General features: G+C 35.8%; 1 protein-coding gene across 1 annotated transcript in view; it reads right to left on the bottom strand.

Moving 5' to 3' along the window:
• Positions 1-22649, bottom strand: part of SEMA3D (semaphorin 3D) — a 227712-nt gene that overhangs the window by 19526 nt on the left and 185537 nt on the right. The window contains exons 12-15 of the mRNA XM_007530229.3: positions 18552-18774; positions 15478-15566; positions 13648-13689; positions 1975-2132 (exon numbers count right to left, since the gene is read on the bottom strand). Coding sequence (XP_007530291.1) covers positions 1975-2132; positions 13648-13689; positions 15478-15566; positions 18552-18774 — 512 coding nt within the window. The remainder of the gene's footprint in view (positions 1-1974; positions 2133-13647; positions 13690-15477; positions 15567-18551; positions 18775-22649) is intronic.

Raw genomic sequence — 22649 nt, 5'->3', positions numbered from 1 at the left:
TTTTAAATCTTGGCTTCTTAAGGAAAAAAGTCAATTAATCAAAGTGAAGGTTCATTACCAACTAATAAGCATTCTTGGTTTTTAGGTTTTTTTAAAAAAAAGTACTCCCCAAAGTCTTCCTATGATGAGTATATTCTTGTCTAAAACTGAAAAAGAATGTTGAGAACTTTTACTTTCAGCTTTCAATAATAGTAGCTCTCTACTGATGATTAACTTAGAGATTTTATGACATCTAAAATGTACTCTAATTTATAGTAATATCTGCTCTTGTACTGTACCCTGATCTGTGATACACAGAATTTGCAATTTCACAGTTCAGTAAAATTTTAAAAAGAAAAAAAAGTGCATTGTAATAGTAGATTAGCATATGCTTATCTTCTATCTTGATTTATTAACGTAGATTTAGTGATTAAACAATTACCATATAGAAGCTGCCAGCAATGGCTTAGGGAGATATCATAGTATTTTATCAAACTAGAAAAACAAAAACAGGGCCAGGTGGTGGCGCACCTGGTTGAGCATACACGTTACAGTAAGCAAGGACCCAGGTTTGAACACCTGGTTCCCACCTGCAAGGGGAAAGCTTCACAAGTGGTGAAGCAGTGCTGCAGGTATCTCTCTCTCTCTCTCCCTATCACCCCCTTCGTTCTCAATTTCTGACTGTCTCTATCCAAAAAATAAATAAAGATAAAAAATTAAAAAAGAAATTATTAAAAAAAGTTTTGATCACAAGGATCGGACCAGTGTAAGGATCCCAGCTCGAGCCCCCAGCTCCCTGCAGGGGTGTCCATTCACAGGTGGTGAAGCAGGTCTGCAGGTGTCTATCTTTATCTCCCCCTCTCTGTCTTCCTCTCCTCTCTCCATTTCTCTCTGTCTTATCTAACAATGACAACATCAATAACAACAATAATAACCACAACAACAATAAACAAACAGCAAAGGCAACAAAAGGGGAAATAAATAAATATAAAAAATTCTTTTAAAAAAAGCTTTGAACAATACTTTTAAGTAAGGAGGTCACTAGCTTCTACATTTTAAAATTAGTATAATTTATTCAACAGTTATCATATTTATGGACATTCAGGTTGTTTTGAGTAATTTGCTGTTGAAACCAATGCTTAAATGAACACCCTTGAATAATTTTGTGGTAAATTTGTCCATGTGTTTGTAGAATAAATTCCTAACTGGAAATCGTTAGTTCAAAATAACATTAGTTTTAAGAGCACACCAACCAAGGAACTATAAGCAGGAGGACAATCATTTGATATGGAAGCATAGCAAGGTGGCAGAAGTTTATCAAGTTTGAATTATTATAGCAAAAATAAAATTGTCCTGCATCACTGGAATGTGCTGTGAGCTGTACATAATCAACCCTTTCACAGGCTTGTTTTGAAACAGTAATTGCCAGACACTAAATATGGACATATACATATTCAGAAATAAGATAGTAAGGAGAAGGAGTATTGAAAATTCCAATGATAAAGAATACGCTTTACAGGGCCAAGGATTCTCACATCTGTGATTTCATGTCCCTCAGATTGACCTTTTCAAAGAGACAAAGTAAGAGACAGATAGCTTCAATGAGTGAGGTCAAAGCACCATAGTACCAGAGCTTCTTCTGGTATTATGGTACCCTCATGTGGTGTCAGGGTTGAAACCTGGGCCTCATGTATAGCAAAGCATGTGCCCTACCCAGTGAAGTATCTCTCCACTCTCTAAATGTACTTTTAATAGTGTTTAAATTCAGCAGTATTATATTAATAGGAAAATAATACAAATAACAGATTTTTTTAGAATTTGACCTTTCACAATTTCTGAACACTCTTCTTTCAAATTTCAGGCTTAAATAAAACTACTGTAATATGCATATTCTACCACAGATCATCTTTCTGCATATTTTCTTTATGATTTCAACTATAAATAAGACATCCATATAGGATATTTGCTGCATAAGAAAGGCGGTTTCATACTCACCTTTTGGAAGTAGGAGCATATCGAGAGCATGCATTTCCATCCCAGGCACAGTAGGGGTCTCTGGCGAGACAACAATCTGCACAAGCTTTTCCATACGTGCCACATCTGTGCAAAGAGAGCTGAACCAATCCATCACTGGAACCAATGTACAATTGTTGCTGTAAATCAGGCACAACAAATGAATTAGAAGCATCTATCAGACCAGTCTTAAGAACATCCTTTTCTTAAATACCACAACACAAATCTCAATCAGTTTCTTTTTTGGTGTATTGCCCCAAACTGACACTTGTTCTGACATACAGGGGAGAGCAAGATAAGCAACACACTCCAAGACCTGGCACTGTGGTGTTTGAATATTTTGATAGTGAAACAGACAGCATTCTCTAGAGCAACAGTAACCTTGGCAGTAACTTAAGAAGGTCAAAAACAGCTGCTAGACAGAAGTATTAAGATGTCAAATTCCTGCTCAAAACTTGAAAATACACTTTGGTAAGTTATATCAAGCACAGATGCTCTACATGCTATATTGATGATCTTTCCCTGCCACTGACTTCTTATAAAAGAGACTTCTGAAAAGAGATTTATAAACCTTTCTTTTCTTGTTTTTTTTTTTTTAAAGATTTTTACTTATTTACTTATTACTAGATAGAAACAGAGAGAAATTGAGAGGGGAGGGAGAGATAAGGAAAGACACAAAGAAACACCCAGAGACATGCTTCACCACTCGTGAGGCTTTCCCCCTGCAGGTGGAGACCAGGGGTTTGAATCTAGGGCCTTGAGCTCTGTAAGGTGTGTGCTTAACCAGGTGTACCACCCCCTGGTCCCCCTGTTTTTTAACTAACTATTTCATTTCCTAATGAAGTACCGATTCCTGAAGAAACAGGAATTACCAGGAACAAAGTATCAAGAAGACTTGAGAGTTTACATATTGCATAAATGAAAGACTTCAGAATATTGAAAAAAAAAATCCAGCAAATAAGTTGCATTTTGCAAGTAAGTTCTGAAAATAATGTGGCACTATCTGTAAAGGGACATCTGAGTGTCTGTATTAGAGAAGTCAGAGGAGTGGGGAAAGAGTTAGAAATAAGCTATGTTCCAGGTCATCACAGAGCTCAAGCTCAATTCTAATGGACCACGCCAAATTTTAAACAGAGAAGTCAAACATGAAAAATCATATTTGTTACCTGTATGTACAGAAATCTCTCTTATATACCCATTAAACTACCAGTTAAAACTTTCTGGTTGCGGGGGTTCCCGGAAGATGGCGGACTGAGAAGCTGCTAGTGGCTTGAGCTCTGACCACATCTTCTGGAAACGATAGGATTTTCTGCCTTTATTAGGTCAGTCAATAAGGGGTCCTAGCAGTGACACCAAGGAGGTGACTATAACTTAATTTGGGTTAAGAAATAGACTAGAAAAAAAGGGAAAATAAATTTTTTTCCTTTTAATTAGTAAGCACACCTCCCCCCCCCCCCCCCCGAATAACCAGTCCCTGGGGACCAGCTCCTAGAAGGCTCCCCTGCTGAGCTTCTGTCTTTACCAAATTCCTATCCCACCAGGGAGTATCATTCATTATAAGTCTATACCCTTCTGAAACCTCTGGCCTTTTTTCTTTCTAAGTAGCCAAACCCCCCCCCTCACCCGGCCTAGCTAATTAAATAATTAAAAATAAATAAATAATAATAAAACCTCTTTCCTTTCACCGCTCTTTTAAGACTGTTCTTTTTCGTATCTTTTTCATGTTTCTCTCTCTCTCTTTTTTTTTCTTTTTCTCATTCTTGTCATCCTTTCTTCCTTAATCCTACAGCTTCCAAAGCCACAGGCCCCAGCCCCCACACCACCAAATAGTGTGCTTTTTTGAATTCACTGATACACATTTGGGAATTATTTTGGGGAAGAATTCCGACTCAGTGTGGACTCTCACTGCAAGTGTCTCTGCTCAATTTCCCTTCCTCCTTTAGCCACCCCTAGAATATACAGTGGATAGTAGATTTGCATAACTGTCTATTTCAGCTATCCTTGTCTAGTCCTGAGGTTTTTGTTTTTCTCATTCTTAATCAGCTGCCTCTGATCACGAGGTTTGAGGTAATCTGGGACAGGTTTTGTTTTGTTTTGTTTACTCTGCTCTATTTTATTATTAAAATTATATAAAGGCATATATCTTTCCCCTCTTTTGGTTGATCAGAATTAACTATTAGGGTATCTTTCATTGCTGGGATAGTGGGCATCTTATCTATTGTGGGAGGAACTTGTCTCCTTACTCCTACCTCTTCTACAGACTCTCCCCTCCCTCCTCCTCCTAGCTAATTAAAAAAACTAAATTAAACTAAAAATAAAGTAATAAAAAAAAAACCTTTTCCTTTCACTGCTCTTTAATTACAGCTCTTTTTCTTATCTTTTCCCTTTTCTCTCACTTGTCTCTTTTTTCTTTTTATTCTTTTTCTTTTTTTTTTATCTTGTCATACACTTCTTCTTCCTTCTTCTTTGCCTTTCTGAATTTCTGAATTATTATGGGGAAGAAATCTGACTCAGAGTGGACTCTCTATGTGTGTATCTCTGCTCTAGTTCCCTTTCCCCTCTTGTTACCCCTAGAATATACAGTGGATAGTAGATTTGCATAACTGTCTATTTTTGCTATCCCTTCTTTCTTTTCTCTTTCTTCTTCACTAGGATTTGGTTACTATTTTTTCACGAACTGGAGAAATTGTTGGTTAACTGGCAGTGATTAAACTGCTTCAATACTTGCTTCTGTTGCTACTGTAATTCCTGAGGTTGGTGAGTGCAATTGTCGTAAAGATATTTAGTACAGTGTTGCTTGAACTCAAGACACAACAGCTGAGGAACAACAGAGCATAAAAAAATAAACACATAAATCAAAAAAATGGGTAGGTCAAAAACAAATGAAACTTCTACTTCAATGAATGAAGACAAGAGCCCAGAAGAAACTACAAATCAGCCAGAAGTAACCACAGATAAGAAAAGTATGCAAGCAATAATAAACTTAATAATCACAGAAATGAAAACAACATTGGAGGAAAGGAATGGCAGTATTAGGGAAACAACAGTTGAGACCCCCAAGGAAAATACTGATTATCTTGAGGCAATTAGAGAACTGAAAGCTGAAATAGCTGTAATGAAGAAAGAAGCTGAGGCCAGGGAAAGCAGACTAACAGAATTAGTAAGACAGAGGATGAGTTAGAGAAAACTAAGAAAGAGGGGAAAGAGCTTAAAAAGAGATTGAGAGACGCTGAAAACAACAACAGAGACATATGGGATGATCTCAAAGGAAGTAACATTCACATAATTGGCCTACCAGAGGAAGAAAGAGAGGAAGGGGAAGCAAACATTCTAGAGGAAATAATAGAAGAAAACTTCCGAGACCTGAATAACAGAAAGGACATCAAGATTCAAGAGGCCCAGAGAGTACCAAAGAGAATCAACCCAGACCTGAAGACACCAAGACACATTATAGTCACAGTGAGAAGAAGTAAGGATAAAGAAAGGATCCTAAAGGCTGCAAGAGAGAAACAAAAAGTCACATACAAGGGAAAACCCATAAGATTATCTGCAGACTTCTCCACTCAAACTCTAAAAGCCAGAAGAGAATGGCAAGATATCTATCGAGCCCAAAATGAAAAAGGGTTTCAACCAAATAATATATCCTGCCAGACTTTCATTGAAACTAGATGGAGGGATCAAAACCTTCTTTGACAAACAACAGTTAAAGGAGGCAACCTGCACCAAGCCGGCCCTGAAAGAGGTACTAAAAGACCTCTTATGAACAAGAACATCACTATAATACTGGCAATATATCAGAGCAAACAAAAAAAGTTTTTTTTGAACAATGGCACTACAATATATTAAATCCATAATATCAATAAATGTCAATGGCTTAAACTCACCCATCAAAAGGCACAGAGTTAGGGGATGGATTAGAAAACATAATCCAACCATATGCTGCTTGCAAGAATCCCATTTGTCACAACAAGATAAACACAGACTTAAAGTGAAAGGATGGATAACTTTCATACAGGCTATCAGACCACAAAAAAGGGCAGGAACAGCCATTCTCACCTCAGACAAAATAGATTTTAAATTAAATAAAGTAATAAAAGATAGGCAAGGACATTACATAATGATTAGAGGATCAATCAGCCAAGAAGACTTAACAATCATTAACAGCTATGCTCCCAATGAGGGACCATCTAAATACATCAAGCACTTACTGAAAGAATTTCAAAAATACATCAATAGTAATACAATAATAGTGGGAGACTTCAATACCCCACTCTTACACTTAGACAGATCAAAAAAGCAGACAACCAACAAAGATACAAGAGAATTGAATGAAGAGATTGACAGACTAGACCTCTTGGACATTTTCAGAGTCCTTCACCCCAAAAATCTGGAATACACCTTCTTTTCACATCCAAATAACACATACTCAAGGAAAGACCACATGTTAGGCCACAAAGACAGCATCAACAAATTCAAGAACATTGAAATCATCCCAAGTATCTTCTCAGACCACAGGGGAGTAAAACTAACATTTAACAACAAACAGACAATTATTAAAAGTCACAGAATATGGAAACTAAACAACATACTCCTTAAGAACCACTGGGTCAGAGATTCACTCAAGCAGGAAATTCAAATGTTCCTGGAAACAAATGAAAATGAAGACACAACCTATCAAAAGATTTGGGACACAGTTAAAGCAGTACTGCGAGGGAAACTTATAGACATACAATCACATATTAAAGACCAAGAAGAAGCTCAAAAGAACGACCTCACTGCACACTTCAAGGACTTAGAGGAAGAGAAACCAAGGAACCCTAAAGCATCCACAAGGACAGAAATAACTAAAGTTAGAGCAGAAATAAACAACATCGAAAATCAAAGAACCATACAAAAGATCAATGAAGCCAAATGTTAGTTCTTTGAAAGATTAAACAAAATTGACAAACCCCTAGCCAGACTCACCAAACAAAAAAGAGAGAAGACTCATATTAATAGAATTGTAAACGATGGAGGAGATATCACAACTGACACCACAGAAATCCAGAGAATCCTGTGAAACTTCTATAAAGAACTATATGCCACAAAGCTAGAGAATCCAGAAGATATGGAACAATTCCTAGAAGCATATGCCCTTCCAAAACTGAACCAAGAAGAACTACAAAATCTAAATGCACCAATCACAGACAAAGAAATTGAAACCATTATTAAGAATCTCCCCAACAACAAAAGTCCTGGACCAGATGGCTTTACAAATGAATTCTACAAAACTTTCAGGAAACAGTACCCATATTTCTTAAGCTTTTCCATAAGATTGAAGAAACAGGAATACTCCCTTCCACCTTCTATGAAGCCAACATCACCCTGATACCAAAAGCTGATAGGGACAGAACAAAAAAGGAAAACTACAGGCCAATAACTCTGATGAACATAGATGCCAAAATATTAAACAAGATCTTGGCCAACCAGATACAGCAACACATCAAAAAGATTGTTCATCACGACCAAGTGGGATTCATCCCAGGTATGCAAGGCTGGTTCAACATCCATAAGTCAAACAATGTGATTCACCACATCAATAAAAGCAAAGCCAAAAACCACATGATTATCTCAATAGATGCAGAGAAAGCCTCTGACAAAATCCAACACCCATTCATGCTCAAAACTCTACAAAAAATGGGAATAGATGGGAAATTCCTCAAGATAGTGGAGTCTATATATAGCAAACCTACAGCCAACATCATACTCAATGGACAGAAGCTGAAAGCATTCCCCCTCAGATCGGGGACTAGACAGGGCTGTCCACTGTCACCGTTACTCTTCAACATAGTATTGGAAGTTCTTGCCATAGCAATCAGGCAAGAGAAAGGAATCAAAGGAATACAGATTGGAAGGGAAGAAGTCAAGCTCTCACTATTTGCAGATATGATAGTATACAAAGAAAAACCTAAAGAATCCAGCAGAAAACTACTGGAAGTTATTAGGCAATATAGCCAAGGTATCAGGCTACAAAATCAATGTACAAAAATCAGTGGCATTTCTTTATGCAAACACTAAATCTGAAGAAGAAGACATCCAGAAATCACTCCCATTTACTGTTTCAGCATAATCAATCAAATACCTAGGAATAAAGTTGACCAAAGAAGTGAAAGACTTGTATACTGAAAACTATGAGTCGCTACTCAAGGAAATAGAAACTGATACCAAGAAATGGAAAGATATCCCATGCTCATAGATTGGAAGAATAAATATCATCAAAATTAATATTCTCCCCAGAGCCATATACAAATATAATGCAATACCCATCAAAGTTCCAACAAGATTCTTTAAGAGAATAGAACAAACACTACATTCACTTATCTGGAACATGACAACACCTAGAATTGCCAAAACAATCTTAAGGAAAGGAAACAGAAATGGAGGCATCACACTCCCAGACCTTAAACTATATTATAAAGCCATCATCATCAAAACAGCATGGTAATGGAACAAAAATAGGCACACAGACCAGTGGAACAGAATTGAAAGCCCAGAAATAAATCCCCACACATATGGACATCTAATCTTTGATAAGGGGGCCCAAAGAATTAAATTGGAAAAGGAGGCTCTCTTCAATAAATGGTTGCCCCGGCCAGCAGGGCGGTGAGCAGAGGCTAGGAACCCAATGAGACCTGAAATGATAGGGACAAGAGACGTGAAGAACGAGAGCAAGTCAAGTTTCTGATCAAGCTCTAAATTTTATTGTGAACACAGGCATTATAAAGAATGCCCCGGCCAGCAGGGCGGGGAGCAGGGGCTAGGAACCCAATGAGACCTGAAATGATAGGGACAAGAGACGCGAAGAACGAGAGCAAGTCAAGTTTCTGATCAATCTCTAAATTTTATTGTGAACACAGGCATTATAAGGCTTTGGGGAAGGAGGGGGAAGTGCTGGAGGAGGGGAAGGGGGAGCAATCTTCAAAGAGGAATGTTCCTTGCAACAAATGGCAGGAACCAAACTGTGTGTTGACTCACTTGTTTTGACTCACTTGATTACTGATAAATGGTTTACCTAAGGGGAAATGGCCTGCCCAGGGGGGAATTAACATTTGTCTTGAGGGGTTCCGTTGTCTCAAAGCTTATCATCTATAAAGCAGAGAAATGGCTCCTGGCAAATGGTGCTGGGAAAACTGGGTTATAACATGCAGAAGAATGAAATTGAAACACTTTATCTCACCAGAAACAAAAATCAACTCCAAATGGATCAAAGACCTAGATGTCAGACCAGAAACAATCAAATACTTAGAGGAAAACATTGGTAAAACAGTTTCCCACCTACACCTCAAGGACATCTTTGATGAATCAAACCCAATTGCAAGGAAGACTAAAGCAGAAACAAACCAATGGGACAACATCAAATTGAAAAGCTCTGCACATCCAAAGAAACTATTAAACAAACAAAGAGACCCCTCACAGAATGGGAGAAGATCTTCACATGCCATACATCAGACAAGAAACTAATCACCAAAATATATAAAGAGCTCTGCAAACTTAGCACCAAAAAAGCAAAAGACCCCATCCAAAAATGGGCAGAGGATATGAAAAAACATTCACTATAGAGGAGATCCAAAAGGCTAACAAACATATGAAAAACTGCTTTAGGTCACTGATTGTCAGAGAAATGCAAATTAACAACACTAAGATACCACCTCACTCCTGTAAGAATGGCATACATCAAAAAGGACAGCAGCAACATATGCTGGAGAGGCTGTGGGGACAGAGGAACCCTTTTACATTGCTGGTGGGAATGTAGATTGGTACAGCCTCTGTGGAGAGCAGTCTGGAAAACTCTCAGAAGGCTAGACATGGACCTTCCATATGATCCAGTAATTCCTCTCCTGGGGTTATACCCCAAAGACTCCATAACACCCAACCAAAAAGAGGTGTATACTCATATGTTCAGCACAATTCATAATAGCTAAAACCTGGAATCCACCCAGATGCCCAACACCAGATGAGTGGCTGAGAAAGCTGTGGTATATATACACAATGGAATATTATGCAGCTATCAAGAACAATGAACTCACCTTCTCTGACCCATCTTGGGAAGAGCTAGAAGTAATTATGTTAAGTGAGCTAAGTCAGAAAGATAAAGATGTGTATGGGATGATCCCACTCATCAACAGAAGTTGAGTAAGAAGATCTGAAAGGGAAACTAAAAGCAGGACCTGACCAAATTGTAAGTAGGGCACCAAAATAAAAACCCTGTGGTGAGGGGTAGACATGCAGTTTCCTGGGCCAGTGGGGGGTGGGTGTGGGTGGGAGGGATGGGTCACAGTCTTTTTGTGGTGGGAATGGTGTTTATGTACACTCCTAGTAATATGTAGTCATATAAATCACTAGTTAATTAATACGAGGGGGAAAATTAATTGTATGTCTCTAAGTTTTTCAAAACACAAAATGAATCTTTTCAATATATAGGCTGTGTAATTGATAAGCAGACTCTCTCAAAAGCCTAGACCAAGTAGATGAGAAGCAACCAATAGCACAGCTATATACAAGATACTGGGTACTGTACAGCAAACCCTAACAAAAGGACTTTTCAAAGTTAACCCAATTTCCAAATAATGTGATGATAACATTAACTATCGATTGTCTTTTTGAACCCTAAGACAGCAGGAACCTCACATCTCCACTATAGAGCCTCTACTTCCCCCAGTCCTGGAACCTTTGGATAGGGCCCACTTTCCTGTATGCCTCTCCCAATCCATATCAAATAATATTGCTTCTGCCGATCACAACCTAACCAATACAACGATTGCCACCTCAACATGCTTCAGCTCAGACTGTGTCCAGAGACTTCACGTGTGGAATGACAACCCTTCAGCTTCATTACTCGGGTGAGGCCTTTCCTTTCATAGTATACTCTAATTCCATCTCAGGTGGTTCACTTTTTAACAAAGCCCCAAAACCTAGATATACACCAGTTTCTGTGAGAGAGAGCATATGTTCACATATATCCGTAAACTACTGCAAAATATATAACTGAAAGCAGAAGTACACTAGAGTTTGCATTGAGTACTCCCCTAACACTTCCTCTCCACTATTGCACGCTTTGGGTCCATGACTGTTCAACAATTTGTTTCGCTTCATATGTTAACTCTCTTTTTAGTCACCAGGTTCCAGATGTCATCAGGATGCCGGCTAGGCTTCCCTAGACTGAAGACCCCACCAATGTGTCCTGGAGCTCAGCTTCCCCAGAGACCCACCCTACTAGGGAAAGAGAGAGGCAGACTGGGAGTATGGACCGACCAGTCAACGCCCATGTTCAGCGGGGAATCAATTACAGAAGCCAGACCTTCTACCTTCTGCAACCCACAATGACCCTGGGTCCATGCTCCCAGAGGGATAGAGAATGGGAAAGCTATCAGGGGAGGGGGTGGGATATGGAGATTGGGTGGTGGGAATTGTGTGGAATTGTACCCCTCCTACCCTATGGTTTTGTTAATTAATCCTTTCTTAAATAAAAAAGAAAAAAAACTTTCTGGTTGCAAAATACAACACCTTACATTTCATTATTTTTGTACTAAATTTCTCTACTGTATTTGACAGTAAAGACTACATCCTCCTTGAAATTATTTTCACCTTCTCCTGTTCTCCCTCTCTAGTTCTACTTAAGATTTCTGTGTTCTTTGATACTGCCTTTTTGTTGTTCTATTAAATTTTGAGTTTCTTTCTTTCCTGTTCTGACTTCTTTATCCTTATTGCACAAAAACTTAAGTATCTTGGCGGGGTTGGGGGGAGAACATAAATGTGGACAATCTGATTTCCCTAAATCTATTCCTTCTGCCCTATCTTGTTGAGAGGCCAAATCACAGTCACCCAAGACACAAAGCTGGGAGCTGTCATTGAATCTTCTTCCTCTCACTTGCAATCTGTCATCGTGTCTTTTCCATTCTCTCAAATAGAAATCACTAATCTAATTCCTCTTTTTTCTTTTCCACTGCCATTCCCCTTGCTTTAGTCCTTATCATCTCTTTCCTGGATTACTTATAAAAGTGTCCTATTTCCTGTGACTTTAACTCCCCTCTCCCCCCAGCAACCTTTACATTTCTAGCCCAGGTCTCAATCTATCTACCACACTGCCATAACAGATTGATCTCCTGCTTAGAATCTTTAGTGGGTTCCATTGTCCTCAGAAGTTATTAAACTTCATAGAAGGAGTCACAACGATATGCTAAGTCTTATTCTGTCTTACTTTGCCAGATTCATTTCGAATCCCCTTTTCCCTGAACACACATGTGTGCCCTTTGCTCTAACTGTACATGGATTTATTAGAATAAGCTATGGTCTCTCACTTTTCACACCTTTTCAAATATTTTCTGTTTGTACTTGGCATATACTTCCTCATTTCATCCTCCGTTTTATTTATCTGGCTAACTGCAATATCCGTCATAGCTCAGGTTACATGTCTCTTAGTATTTCTATCTCGTCCCGTTCCACAGACTTCCTTGTACAGTTCCTCTATGTCTCCCTGGTGCACACGTCCATTATTATTCTGTATTTTCAGCTCTTTCTTTTGTCTCCCAACTTCAATACAAACTTTTGGAGGTTAAAACGTATTCATTTTAGTATCTTGAAAGGACAGTGTTAAAATGTTAAGAGCAGTTCTCCTATAGATAAACAAGTTAGTGAAAAAATCTAGAAGGTTAAATTTACTTAGATCATCCCTCTAGCAAACCCTGTACCATACTGCACAAAGAAGATTCAGTCATTTTAATGCATTAATGCTAAACATAATTACACAATACTCATAAATCAGAAGATTACATACTGAAATGGTAATTCAAGTGTGAAAGTGCTGAATCTATCAAGATTTGAAATATGTCTGATATTTATCTCTTTAATAATAATACTAAATATTTTATTAGCAACCATTTATTTCACACTAAAATTTACAAAATCATTATAATTTTACATGTAGTATCCTAAAATAGAAAGGTATTATATTTTCAACTTTACTGTTGAGGAAACTGATTGTGGGGAATTGACATTATTAAGTGATAAGTTGACTTTATCTGCTGGGCTCTTGCTACCCAGAGTCTATAATCTAACTTCCAAGTATCCTGATTAAACACTATTTTTTAATAATTAGGCCTGATAGTCAACAAAAGTTGACTACATGAATTCCTTATGACATTGACAGGAAGAAATATTTGTGAGTCTAGAAACCTGATCTAAATTCTCATGAGTCAAAGGGAGGTAGAATAGCTAACTCAATGCTCAATGAAATATGATTTCTTTCTTTTTTTTTTTTGAAGACAAGATTGAGACTGTGGTCTCTTTTTTACAAAATAAATTTATCATGAAAAATACTTCTACATTATTTATAATTTAATTTCCAATTCCAGTAGATTTTCCTGAAATGAACACTGATATTTTCTTCAAATCATTATATTGGGGTTTTAATGGCTTATACTATGGTTGTTGATATATAGAAACCATTTCTCATCTCCCCATGACTAGTCTGAAAAACACTCTCATCCTCAGAGTAGGTCCTTTTCGGTCAGATGCATCAGCATCCAGCACCCTTTCTCTACTCTTTCCCCAGAGCCCTTTGTTTTGGTGGAATGCACCATAACCAGTAATAATCTATACACACAGACAATAGAATACCTGCTTTATGGACAACTCCATGTTCAAGATGATTGATGAGTGCTGAAAAGAGAAGTTAAATATTAATAAGTCCAATCATTAGCCATCTTTCATAGAACCTAATATGTTGCTTTTTTCTTTTTTGTTGTTGTTTTTTCTTGTACAAGAAATCACTGATGTAAATGTCAACACTCTTAAATACAGGAGGCAAAGGTCTTAGTTTTTGGTATTTATTTGCCAAATATATTGATTCTACCTTAATAGAAATTATCAAAACAGTTGTTTTGATATATCTTATTACAGAAAAATTACCTAAATGTATACAGAAACACTACTGGAAATTGTTCCTAGTGACCCACAGGTTTCTTTGTCTTCTAAATCTGCTTACCTACTTCCATCTTATTTAAATTAGTAATGACAAGATCATCTCCATAATTATTTATTACAACTATCTTCTCACACATAGATCAGCAGTCAAAGAGCTTGTTCAATAACTGAGTTCTGAAAAGTATTAGTGCTCTTGTGAATGACCAGGCTTCTTTGTAGAATATATGATTATGTATAGATGCAACATTAAATCAGAAAGCTGAATACAAAATTTGACCAACTAAAACAGATGAATGTATTAAAATGTTTTATCTAACATCTATTTATCCACATATCATTAGTAGCCATTGATTTCAACTAATATTCAGTAATATCAAAGAATAGGAGATTAAAGATAAAATTTTTGAAGAAAAAAAAAGCAAGACAGTTCTACCCAATAACATTTTTTTGTTACAGACAAAGAAAAACAGGTACATTATTCAAATTAACAGTGGAATCCAAAGTATTCCTCTTCACTACAAATATCACTGAGCTAGACTTGTTCTAAAGTGACTGTAAGTGTTATGAGGTCTTTTCTTTTTGGCCTTAGGGTTTATATATATTTGACATTGTGTTCTCCCTTAGGGACAAGGCAAGACTTTGTTTTCAGTAGACACCAGATAGCAGGTCTTGTTCTAGTTAACTCCTTGATCACTATTATCATCACAATGTAAACAGGATTCTGTGAAACCCAGCATGTTAATTAACTTGAGTTCCTCACAGTGGAGAGCTCTACTCTTTTTAAAGCTAATGTATGCTTACATGGAAGCAATCCATTTTAATAAACTACCTCAGCAAAAAATGTTAACAAAAGGAAGGCAGACTATTTTCAAAGTTTCCTTTTAAATAATGTACACATATTTTGAATTTTATGTCATAGTTCATCATGTGATCTAAAAAGTATTCTGTGATTCAATTTATTGCTAAAGATAAATTCTAAATCTGGGAAATAATTATTATAGACCTATTATCTCTTTTGGTGAAGAAGGGGAGTTTAGCATTCATTAAGTCTTATTATCATGTGACTTTTAATTTTCTTTTCAAATTTCCTTACAGAAAACCAGGGACACACTATTTACATACTCTTCCACTTTTCTCAATTCAATTGAGGAAAAATTGGAAAAGCAAAATTTGCAAAGTAGAAAGCCTCTGGATTATAAAAGAGACCATAGGCTTTCATCTGCTGTGGCTGTTTGACCATATGCTTAGAGAGTGCAGTAATGATAGGGCAATCCCAGGAGCCCCCAAATCACTGGCATTTTATAACAGAAGATGAGTAGCATTCTTAGTTACTTTTAAAACTGTTTTTCATTGCTTATGGAAAAAGGAAAATACAAGCTCTCCTTGCAAAGACTTTTTCCAGGAAAGTGATAGTGTATTAGCACAAATGTGCCCTCTATGAAGAGCTATTCAGTGTCTTCACCTCCCATATCCTCCATCATCCATCTCCCTTCAAAAAAAAAAAGGCTCTGCCTTGGGACTTACCTTGAATATCTGCAACTCCTCCAGTACTACCTCTTCCATATTCCACTTCTCCTTTGAAATGCTGACAACTTTCAAGACAGTTCCGATGTCTGAAAAAATGTTATTCATGATCCTCTGTTCGTATTTTAGTACTTAGTTATAAGCACAACCCTATCAACTTTATACTATTCCCTTCATTTTCTCTAATTAACACTCAAGAAATCAGATTAAATAAATTGTGCAAGAAATGAAGTTCAAGTTTTTTTTTCCTCTGTATTAGTACAATTTTAAGCTGCTAAAATTCATATTTATAATGAAGTTTTTTTTAAGGCACACACTCAGACTCTATTCCTAACAAAAGAAATAGATATATGTCTCAATTAAAAACTGATTTAAGTAATGATAATGGAATGATATTTTGAGTCTTAATTAAAAAGGTTAAGATAAAATGACATATTATCTCAAAGTAAAAAAAAAACTTACATAATATCTACACCTGATACATACAAGAGGAAGAAATATATATTTGAACCCCTAACTTCATAATATACAAACATAGCTTGTAATATCAATAACATTATAAGATGCTTGACTATATTTCTGACTACAGTTTTAAGAAATTAAAAGCAGGTGCAGTTTTTTTTTAACAAGGAGAAATTATAGTTCACTCATAAAATGTATTTTACCCCCAGAAAAATTAATGGAATAAAAACTAAAGTTTTATTTTAAGTTACATTGTAATTAAAAAAGATTACAACACAGACCAACAAAAAAAATCAATATTTACAAAAGCTCTCTTAAGTCCATCATCTTAAATTGAGGTTACACAAGGTTACATGGTTTACAGGAATAGAATCTAAAGAAAATTTTAGGCAAAGAAAAAAATTCCTATTTGGGAATCAATTTACAAGAAGTTGATGCTTTCAAACCTCTGAGCATAGTGGCAGAAGTGTATTAAAAAGTAGGGTTATTGGGAGTCGGGCAGTAGCGCAGTGGGTTAAGCACACGTGGCATAAAGCACAAGGACCGGCATAAGGATCCTGGTTCAAGCCCCAGGCTCCCTACCTACAGGGGAGTCGCTTCACAGGTGGTGAAGCAGGTCTGCAGGTGTCTATCTTTCTCTCCGCCTCTCTGTCTTCCCTTCCTCTCTCCACTTCTCTCTGTCCTATCTAACAACAACAACAATAATAACTACAACAACAATAAAAAAAAAAAAAACAAGGGCAACAAAAAGTAGGGTTATGGTCCTAGTCTAACAAAAGGAATTTAAATTGATTATCTTCTTTTAAATTGCTAAAGGATCTTTGAAAGAAATATTAAATATACATTTTCCAAATTTCATAATTGAAAAATCTGTCTGTAGCAGTTTATTCACTTTATAGGCTTGTTTCAGTTAAAGTTATGTAGTACCACCTAGTGGTAGAATAGCATCTATGACATTAAAGGTACATCAATAAGGAAAATTAAGCAGGAAACTAGATAGTGTCAAATTAATCATTTCAAGTTTGATGCTTCAATAGCAATCTCTGTAGTCTTGGAAACATGACTGTTTTAAAAGGACTTAGTACTGAAATCTGCAACATAATCAAGTTTGAAAACTGGTGTTCTTCAAGTTCTCTGCAATTGTCATACAAGCACTTTTTAACCTATGCTTAGAATAATTTGTTCTAGAATTGGCTTTGCACTCTAAAAAACAAGTACATTACGTTGTCTGATTTCCTAGATATACATTTATTTGTATTTAATTAATTGCTTGATCTATTAAATTACATAAAATTATTTAGTACACAGGCTTTTGCTTGATGATACATGTTTACCTTTATTTTCATTAGAGCACACATGACATTATTAGGTAGTAAATTTTCTTATTTTTGAGATGTACCAAGTAAACATTGGTTTTTCTGGAAAAAATCAATTTATAATTCATGAGTAAGCATATTGGTTCCAGTAAGGAAAATTATACTTAACCCCAAAATTTAAAAGTGGAAAACATATCTCATAAATAGATTGTTTTATTTATTTAAAAAGCTTTTCAAAGTAGTGCTTAACTTCTTTTAAAAAATGCTAAAAGTTGGTAATTTTCAGAATTGTGTGAAAGAATGTTTGGGTGAAAGTATATCAAGTTATTGAGAGAGAGAGAGAGAGAGAGAAATAAGAAGTATGAAAATAAAGGGACATTGTTTTACCCTACTATTGTTTATTTTTTTCTCTACTGTTTAATCTTTGTCTATAGTCATTCAACAGTACAGACCACCTCATTTAATGCAGACACAGTGGAGTCATAATACTTATTTTGTAATCTCAATGACATTAGAAGATGCTTGACTATATTTCTGACTACAGTTTTAAGACATTAAAAGCATTGCAGTTTTTTTTTTTTTTTTTTTTAACAAAGGCTCTAGCTAATAGGGAGTTTGCTTTTCATACTTCGGCAGAATAAGGATCTCAAGCATATGCAATTTCACTATTTTAGGCTATTTTTTCATCCATATAGACATGCAGGTGGGGACTGGGGAGACAGACATATAGAAACAGAGACAATATAGCACTGAAGCTTCCTCCTGTATGGTGCCAGCACTAGAACCTGTGTTATTTGCATGAAATGCACACAGACACCTTATCCAGTGAGCTACCTTTCTGACTATGAGGTTTTAGCTAATAATTTCTTTATATTGATTTTGAACAATGATTTCTTTTTTTTTAATTGTATTTATTTTAGTATTCTTTTTATTACCACCAGGATTATTATTGTGGCTCAGTACCTGCATGATGAATCTACTACTGCTAGTGGCCATATTTAAAAATATATACATTTAATGTATTTTATTTCTATTTGATAGGATAGATACAAATTGAGAGGGGAGAGGGAGATAGATACTGAGGGAGACATTTTCAGTATCTGCTTCACCACTTGTGAAGTTTCCCCCATGCAGGTGGAGGCATGGAGTTGGAACACGGGTCCTCATGAATGATAATGAGTGTGCTTAACTGGGTGCATCACGGCCTAGCCCCAAACAATGACTTCTAAAGCTTATATTTTGTTTAATAATGGAACATTCTTTTTTGAAAGATAACACGATCTGGATATAGCATACCTGTTCCTAGAAACATTACATCGTACTGGCCGTCTTCTGCAATGACATGGTCCACCACAATCTGCGTCAGTCTGTAATCCACATTAATTCGCTTGAATGTTGGGCCTCCCGCAACTGGGTATACAGATTTATACATCACAGGATGTCGTTTTATGAAACTGATGACATCATCTGGAAAATCTCTGGTGGATTTAATCAGTGGATCATAGGTTTTGCTTGGACACTGAAAAGAAATGAATAGGTGTGTATAGACATCGCTCATGTACTTGAGAAATTTACACTTATTTTTAAATAAAGTTTTAAAGTTTTTCCTAGATTAATTTTAAAGGTTGGTCAACAGGATGAATATGGGGCCACATGTACTAGTAAAAGAGTGAAGTTTACCTTACATAGAGTTAGAGTTAGTTTTTCTCTCAAAACATTCCAAATTGTATCTATTTGTCAATACTTCTAAAGTTTCAAAAGAATGCTCTTTTGTTTAAAAGATTGTTTTTTCCCCCCCTTAGGAAAATACATGAAATATTATTTGAAATAATTATGGAAAATGTGACACATGTATATGTGGGAGTATATGAGAAATCTTTATTTTCAATTTATTTAATGTGACTTCAGTTCCAATTAAGGTTGTGATTAATAGAAATAAAATGGAAGAAATCAACATACCATAAAACATTACATATAAAAGTTTTAAAAGCTGATATTTTAATTATCAAGTTTTTCTTTTTAAAATGATGTGATCATTATACTGTGAACAATCCAACATCTCTTTCTCTGAAAGTTACATGGAAAATTCTAAGATTTTATTTCTTTTCATCTAAAATTGCCTTGTGTGCCCTTTTCAGAGTTCACTGATTCAATAGTTAGTATACTATGCCCCCTGGTGGCACATTGGTACATGTAAAAAGTTCATGCTGAAACAAGCTCAAGTTTAACTGCTTTTATCCAGAGAAAACAGAGGGAATTGCTTTTTAACTGACTTAAGAAAAAGAAAAAAAGCAAACATCTCCCCTCCCACATAGAAAACTTATTTTAACTTCAATATAGTGTAATTTAGGAAGTTACCTCAGATAAAACAATCCTGTCATAAAATTTGAACTTTAAATTGATTATATTTCTTCTGGAATTTAGAATTTTTACTTTGTGATTACAGGCATAGAGAAGATGCATGACATTAAAAAAGTTTGTAGGGGAGTTTTTAATTTTTTTCCCTGTTTTAGTTTTTAGATACATTAGAAACAAATCTTCACAGAACTGAACCACTTATGCTGTACAATAAGTAGAATCTGGCTGTCACGTTTCCAAAACTGCATTTCTCAGCCAAAGATGTCAAGAAGGTTATTCTCAGGGACAAAGTACTCTGGAACTGAAAACTAACGATACAGGAGTTAGTCACAATATATTACCCTGAACCTCATACTTTATACTGTAAAATTATACTGGCTCATTAAAATTAGAAATACCAAGTAGTTGTTACTACTACTACTACTACTGCTACTACTGCTACTACTACTACTACTGCTACTACTGCTGCTGCTACTACTACACTACTACTACTACTACTGCTACTACTGCTTCTACTGCTACTGCTACTGCTACTACTACTACTGCTACTACTGCTACTACTGCTTCTACTGCTACTACTGCTACTACTGCTACTGCTGCTACTGCTGCTACTACTGCTACTACACTACTACTGCTGCTATTACACTACTACTACTACTACTACTACTACTACTACTACAATGGTCTTCCATAGATAACTTTTGATATATTAAGAAATCTATCTTCTCTTTTTATTTATTTATTCCAAGAGCACACCAGAAAAAGTTAGAAATGTCCTAAGATATTAGTTTCTTGGTAATTTGTTAACTGAATATTTGTCTTGAGATATAAATCTGTATCCTCAGTCATTATTTCTAGACTTTAGTCTTCAGTAAAATATAGTCTATCAATTTGATAGTAGAAGAAATCCTAATTAAACAGAGGAAGCAACAACTCACAGTGGATGTAGAGCTCAGATGATACAAAGTATTTACCCAATTATAGGCTGCATGTTTGAGGTACCATCTAAGTCCATTTATAAAGACTAGGATTCTATCTGATTGGTCTGACATTAAAATCAAAGCAAAGCAAGCTTTTGTCTTTACTACCTTTTGGAAATAGCACTGCTACTTAAAAAAAAAGTCTCCTCTGAAAACAATACGAAAACATTCAAGTTATGGTTTCTGATACCAAGCTTAAAATAATTATAAAATTTTATATGAAAAAGTACAGAGGGAAGAGAATTTAGTAAAGGAAAAATTGGACATTTCTCATTACTACCTTTAAAAAATTGAATTATAATAAAAATCTAAGAAAAGAGGGAAAACCTGGTTTCTATTGAGTTTTACAAAATGATCTTGAATTTTTTTTTTTCCCATTAGGGCAGAGTTTCCTCATGGCATAGAGCCCATGTTTGAATAAGATCTCTATCCTTTAGGTAGCAGTGTATGATCTCTCCAAGAGGTCCACATCGCGTCTGTGCTTTCACAAATGAAATTGATTTGGTAGAGTTACTCCCTGAGATTTGAGATAGTAAAGTTTGAACCAAACATTGTTTTAGTTCATTCAAACCACTGGCATTTTTTCCTTTGATATCACATAGCTGCTTAGCACACAGACCTAAAAATAACTTTAGATGCCAAGAAATGTTATTCAGGTAAAAATAAAATAGAAAAGAAAAATTCCAAAATGGTAAATACAAAACACTACATATAAAGTAAATGATGAATCTGTTCATTTCCTTGAAAAAACTCCAGATTTTTTTTTTCACCACTACATTTATACATACCAAGTCTTTAAAATCTAGTGAATTTTCTCATTTGTATTTTAGGATTCACATATTATCAGCACATCTGAATATACTCTAAAGAACTATTTATTTCTCTATCTGGCTTTTTAAAAATTTTGTCTTATTAGGGAAATAATGACATATAAGACAGTTATTGTCACATGGGTACAATTTCTCATCTTTCCATGATAAATGTCTATACATAAATCTACCACCAACTTAGATCTTTCCTTCCTCCTCCCCATATCCTTAGCCTTCTTGCAATAGCTTTCTAAAGTTTCCTTGATTTCCACCATTCCAGTTCCTATAACTGAAAGAAATAAGTCAGGGAACTTAATCTATTGTCTCTCTCTACTGTTTTGAGAAACTCTTAAGATGGCTAAAATGTTTAGGGCAAAAGAAAACACAAAACACAAAAGTAAGTTAATCCAAAACTAAATTGTCAGTGTTTTGCTGTAAGCAATGTCAATACAAGAGCAGAAAAAGAGACCTGTCTAGGCAAACCCAGAGATGAAAGGGTAAATGCAATAGCAACAAGCCCTGGTACAGTGCCTATCTCCCGGTGGCTGCCTGCCACAGCCAGTAAGGTGTGATCATGTTATGCTTGGCAGATCTCCCTGTTTGCACAAGGCCTTTAGTAGTGCAGTGGGAAGCAATGGATAAGAGGAGAAAAAAAAAGGCTTATATCCAAAGAGAGAGCTTTGGCCCATTGGCAAGGCACCAGACAGCTGTTAAACGTTTTCTCTCCTGGCTGCTCCAGGCAATTCTCTACAGGTTGCAGCTCCCTTTTAAACAAATCAGTGGAATGACTAATGTGACTGGAAGACATGATGCAAGGACAAACTAAGCCAAGCTCTTATTTTTAAAAAAGGGTGAAATAAGCTAAAGAGAGAGTTCAAGTGAGCCTGCTTTTTAATTATAAATTTTAAACATGCATGTAAATTTAGTAAGAGCTATCCTATTCCTTTGTTTATTCAACTAAGAGTTACTGTATAACAAGTGGGGACAAGGAAAGATCCTATATACAACATCAATATAGAAAATGCAGGGGTACTAACACAGAGTACACATCAGTCTGTCTCTTTCTCTTAAAAGGGTTCTTTCTCTTAGAGGAATTTCTATCTCATAAAATGAAAAAAAAAAAAACAAAAACAAAAAACTATTGAACATAGGAAGTAACCTGGGACTGGAGTACCTCATTTTGAAACAAATGATGCTCTTATGGAAAAAAAAAAGAGGTAGTTGAAATGTTGATGCTTTTGTTATAC

The sequence above is a fragment of the Erinaceus europaeus genome, chromosome 8 (genome assembly GCF_950295315.1).
Source record: "Erinaceus europaeus chromosome 8, mEriEur2.1, whole genome shotgun sequence".
In the NCBI taxonomy this organism is placed as follows: domain Eukaryota; kingdom Metazoa; phylum Chordata; class Mammalia; order Eulipotyphla; family Erinaceidae; genus Erinaceus; species Erinaceus europaeus.
Note: the sequence above shows the minus strand (reverse complement) of the source record. Positions and strands in the feature narration are given on the sequence as shown.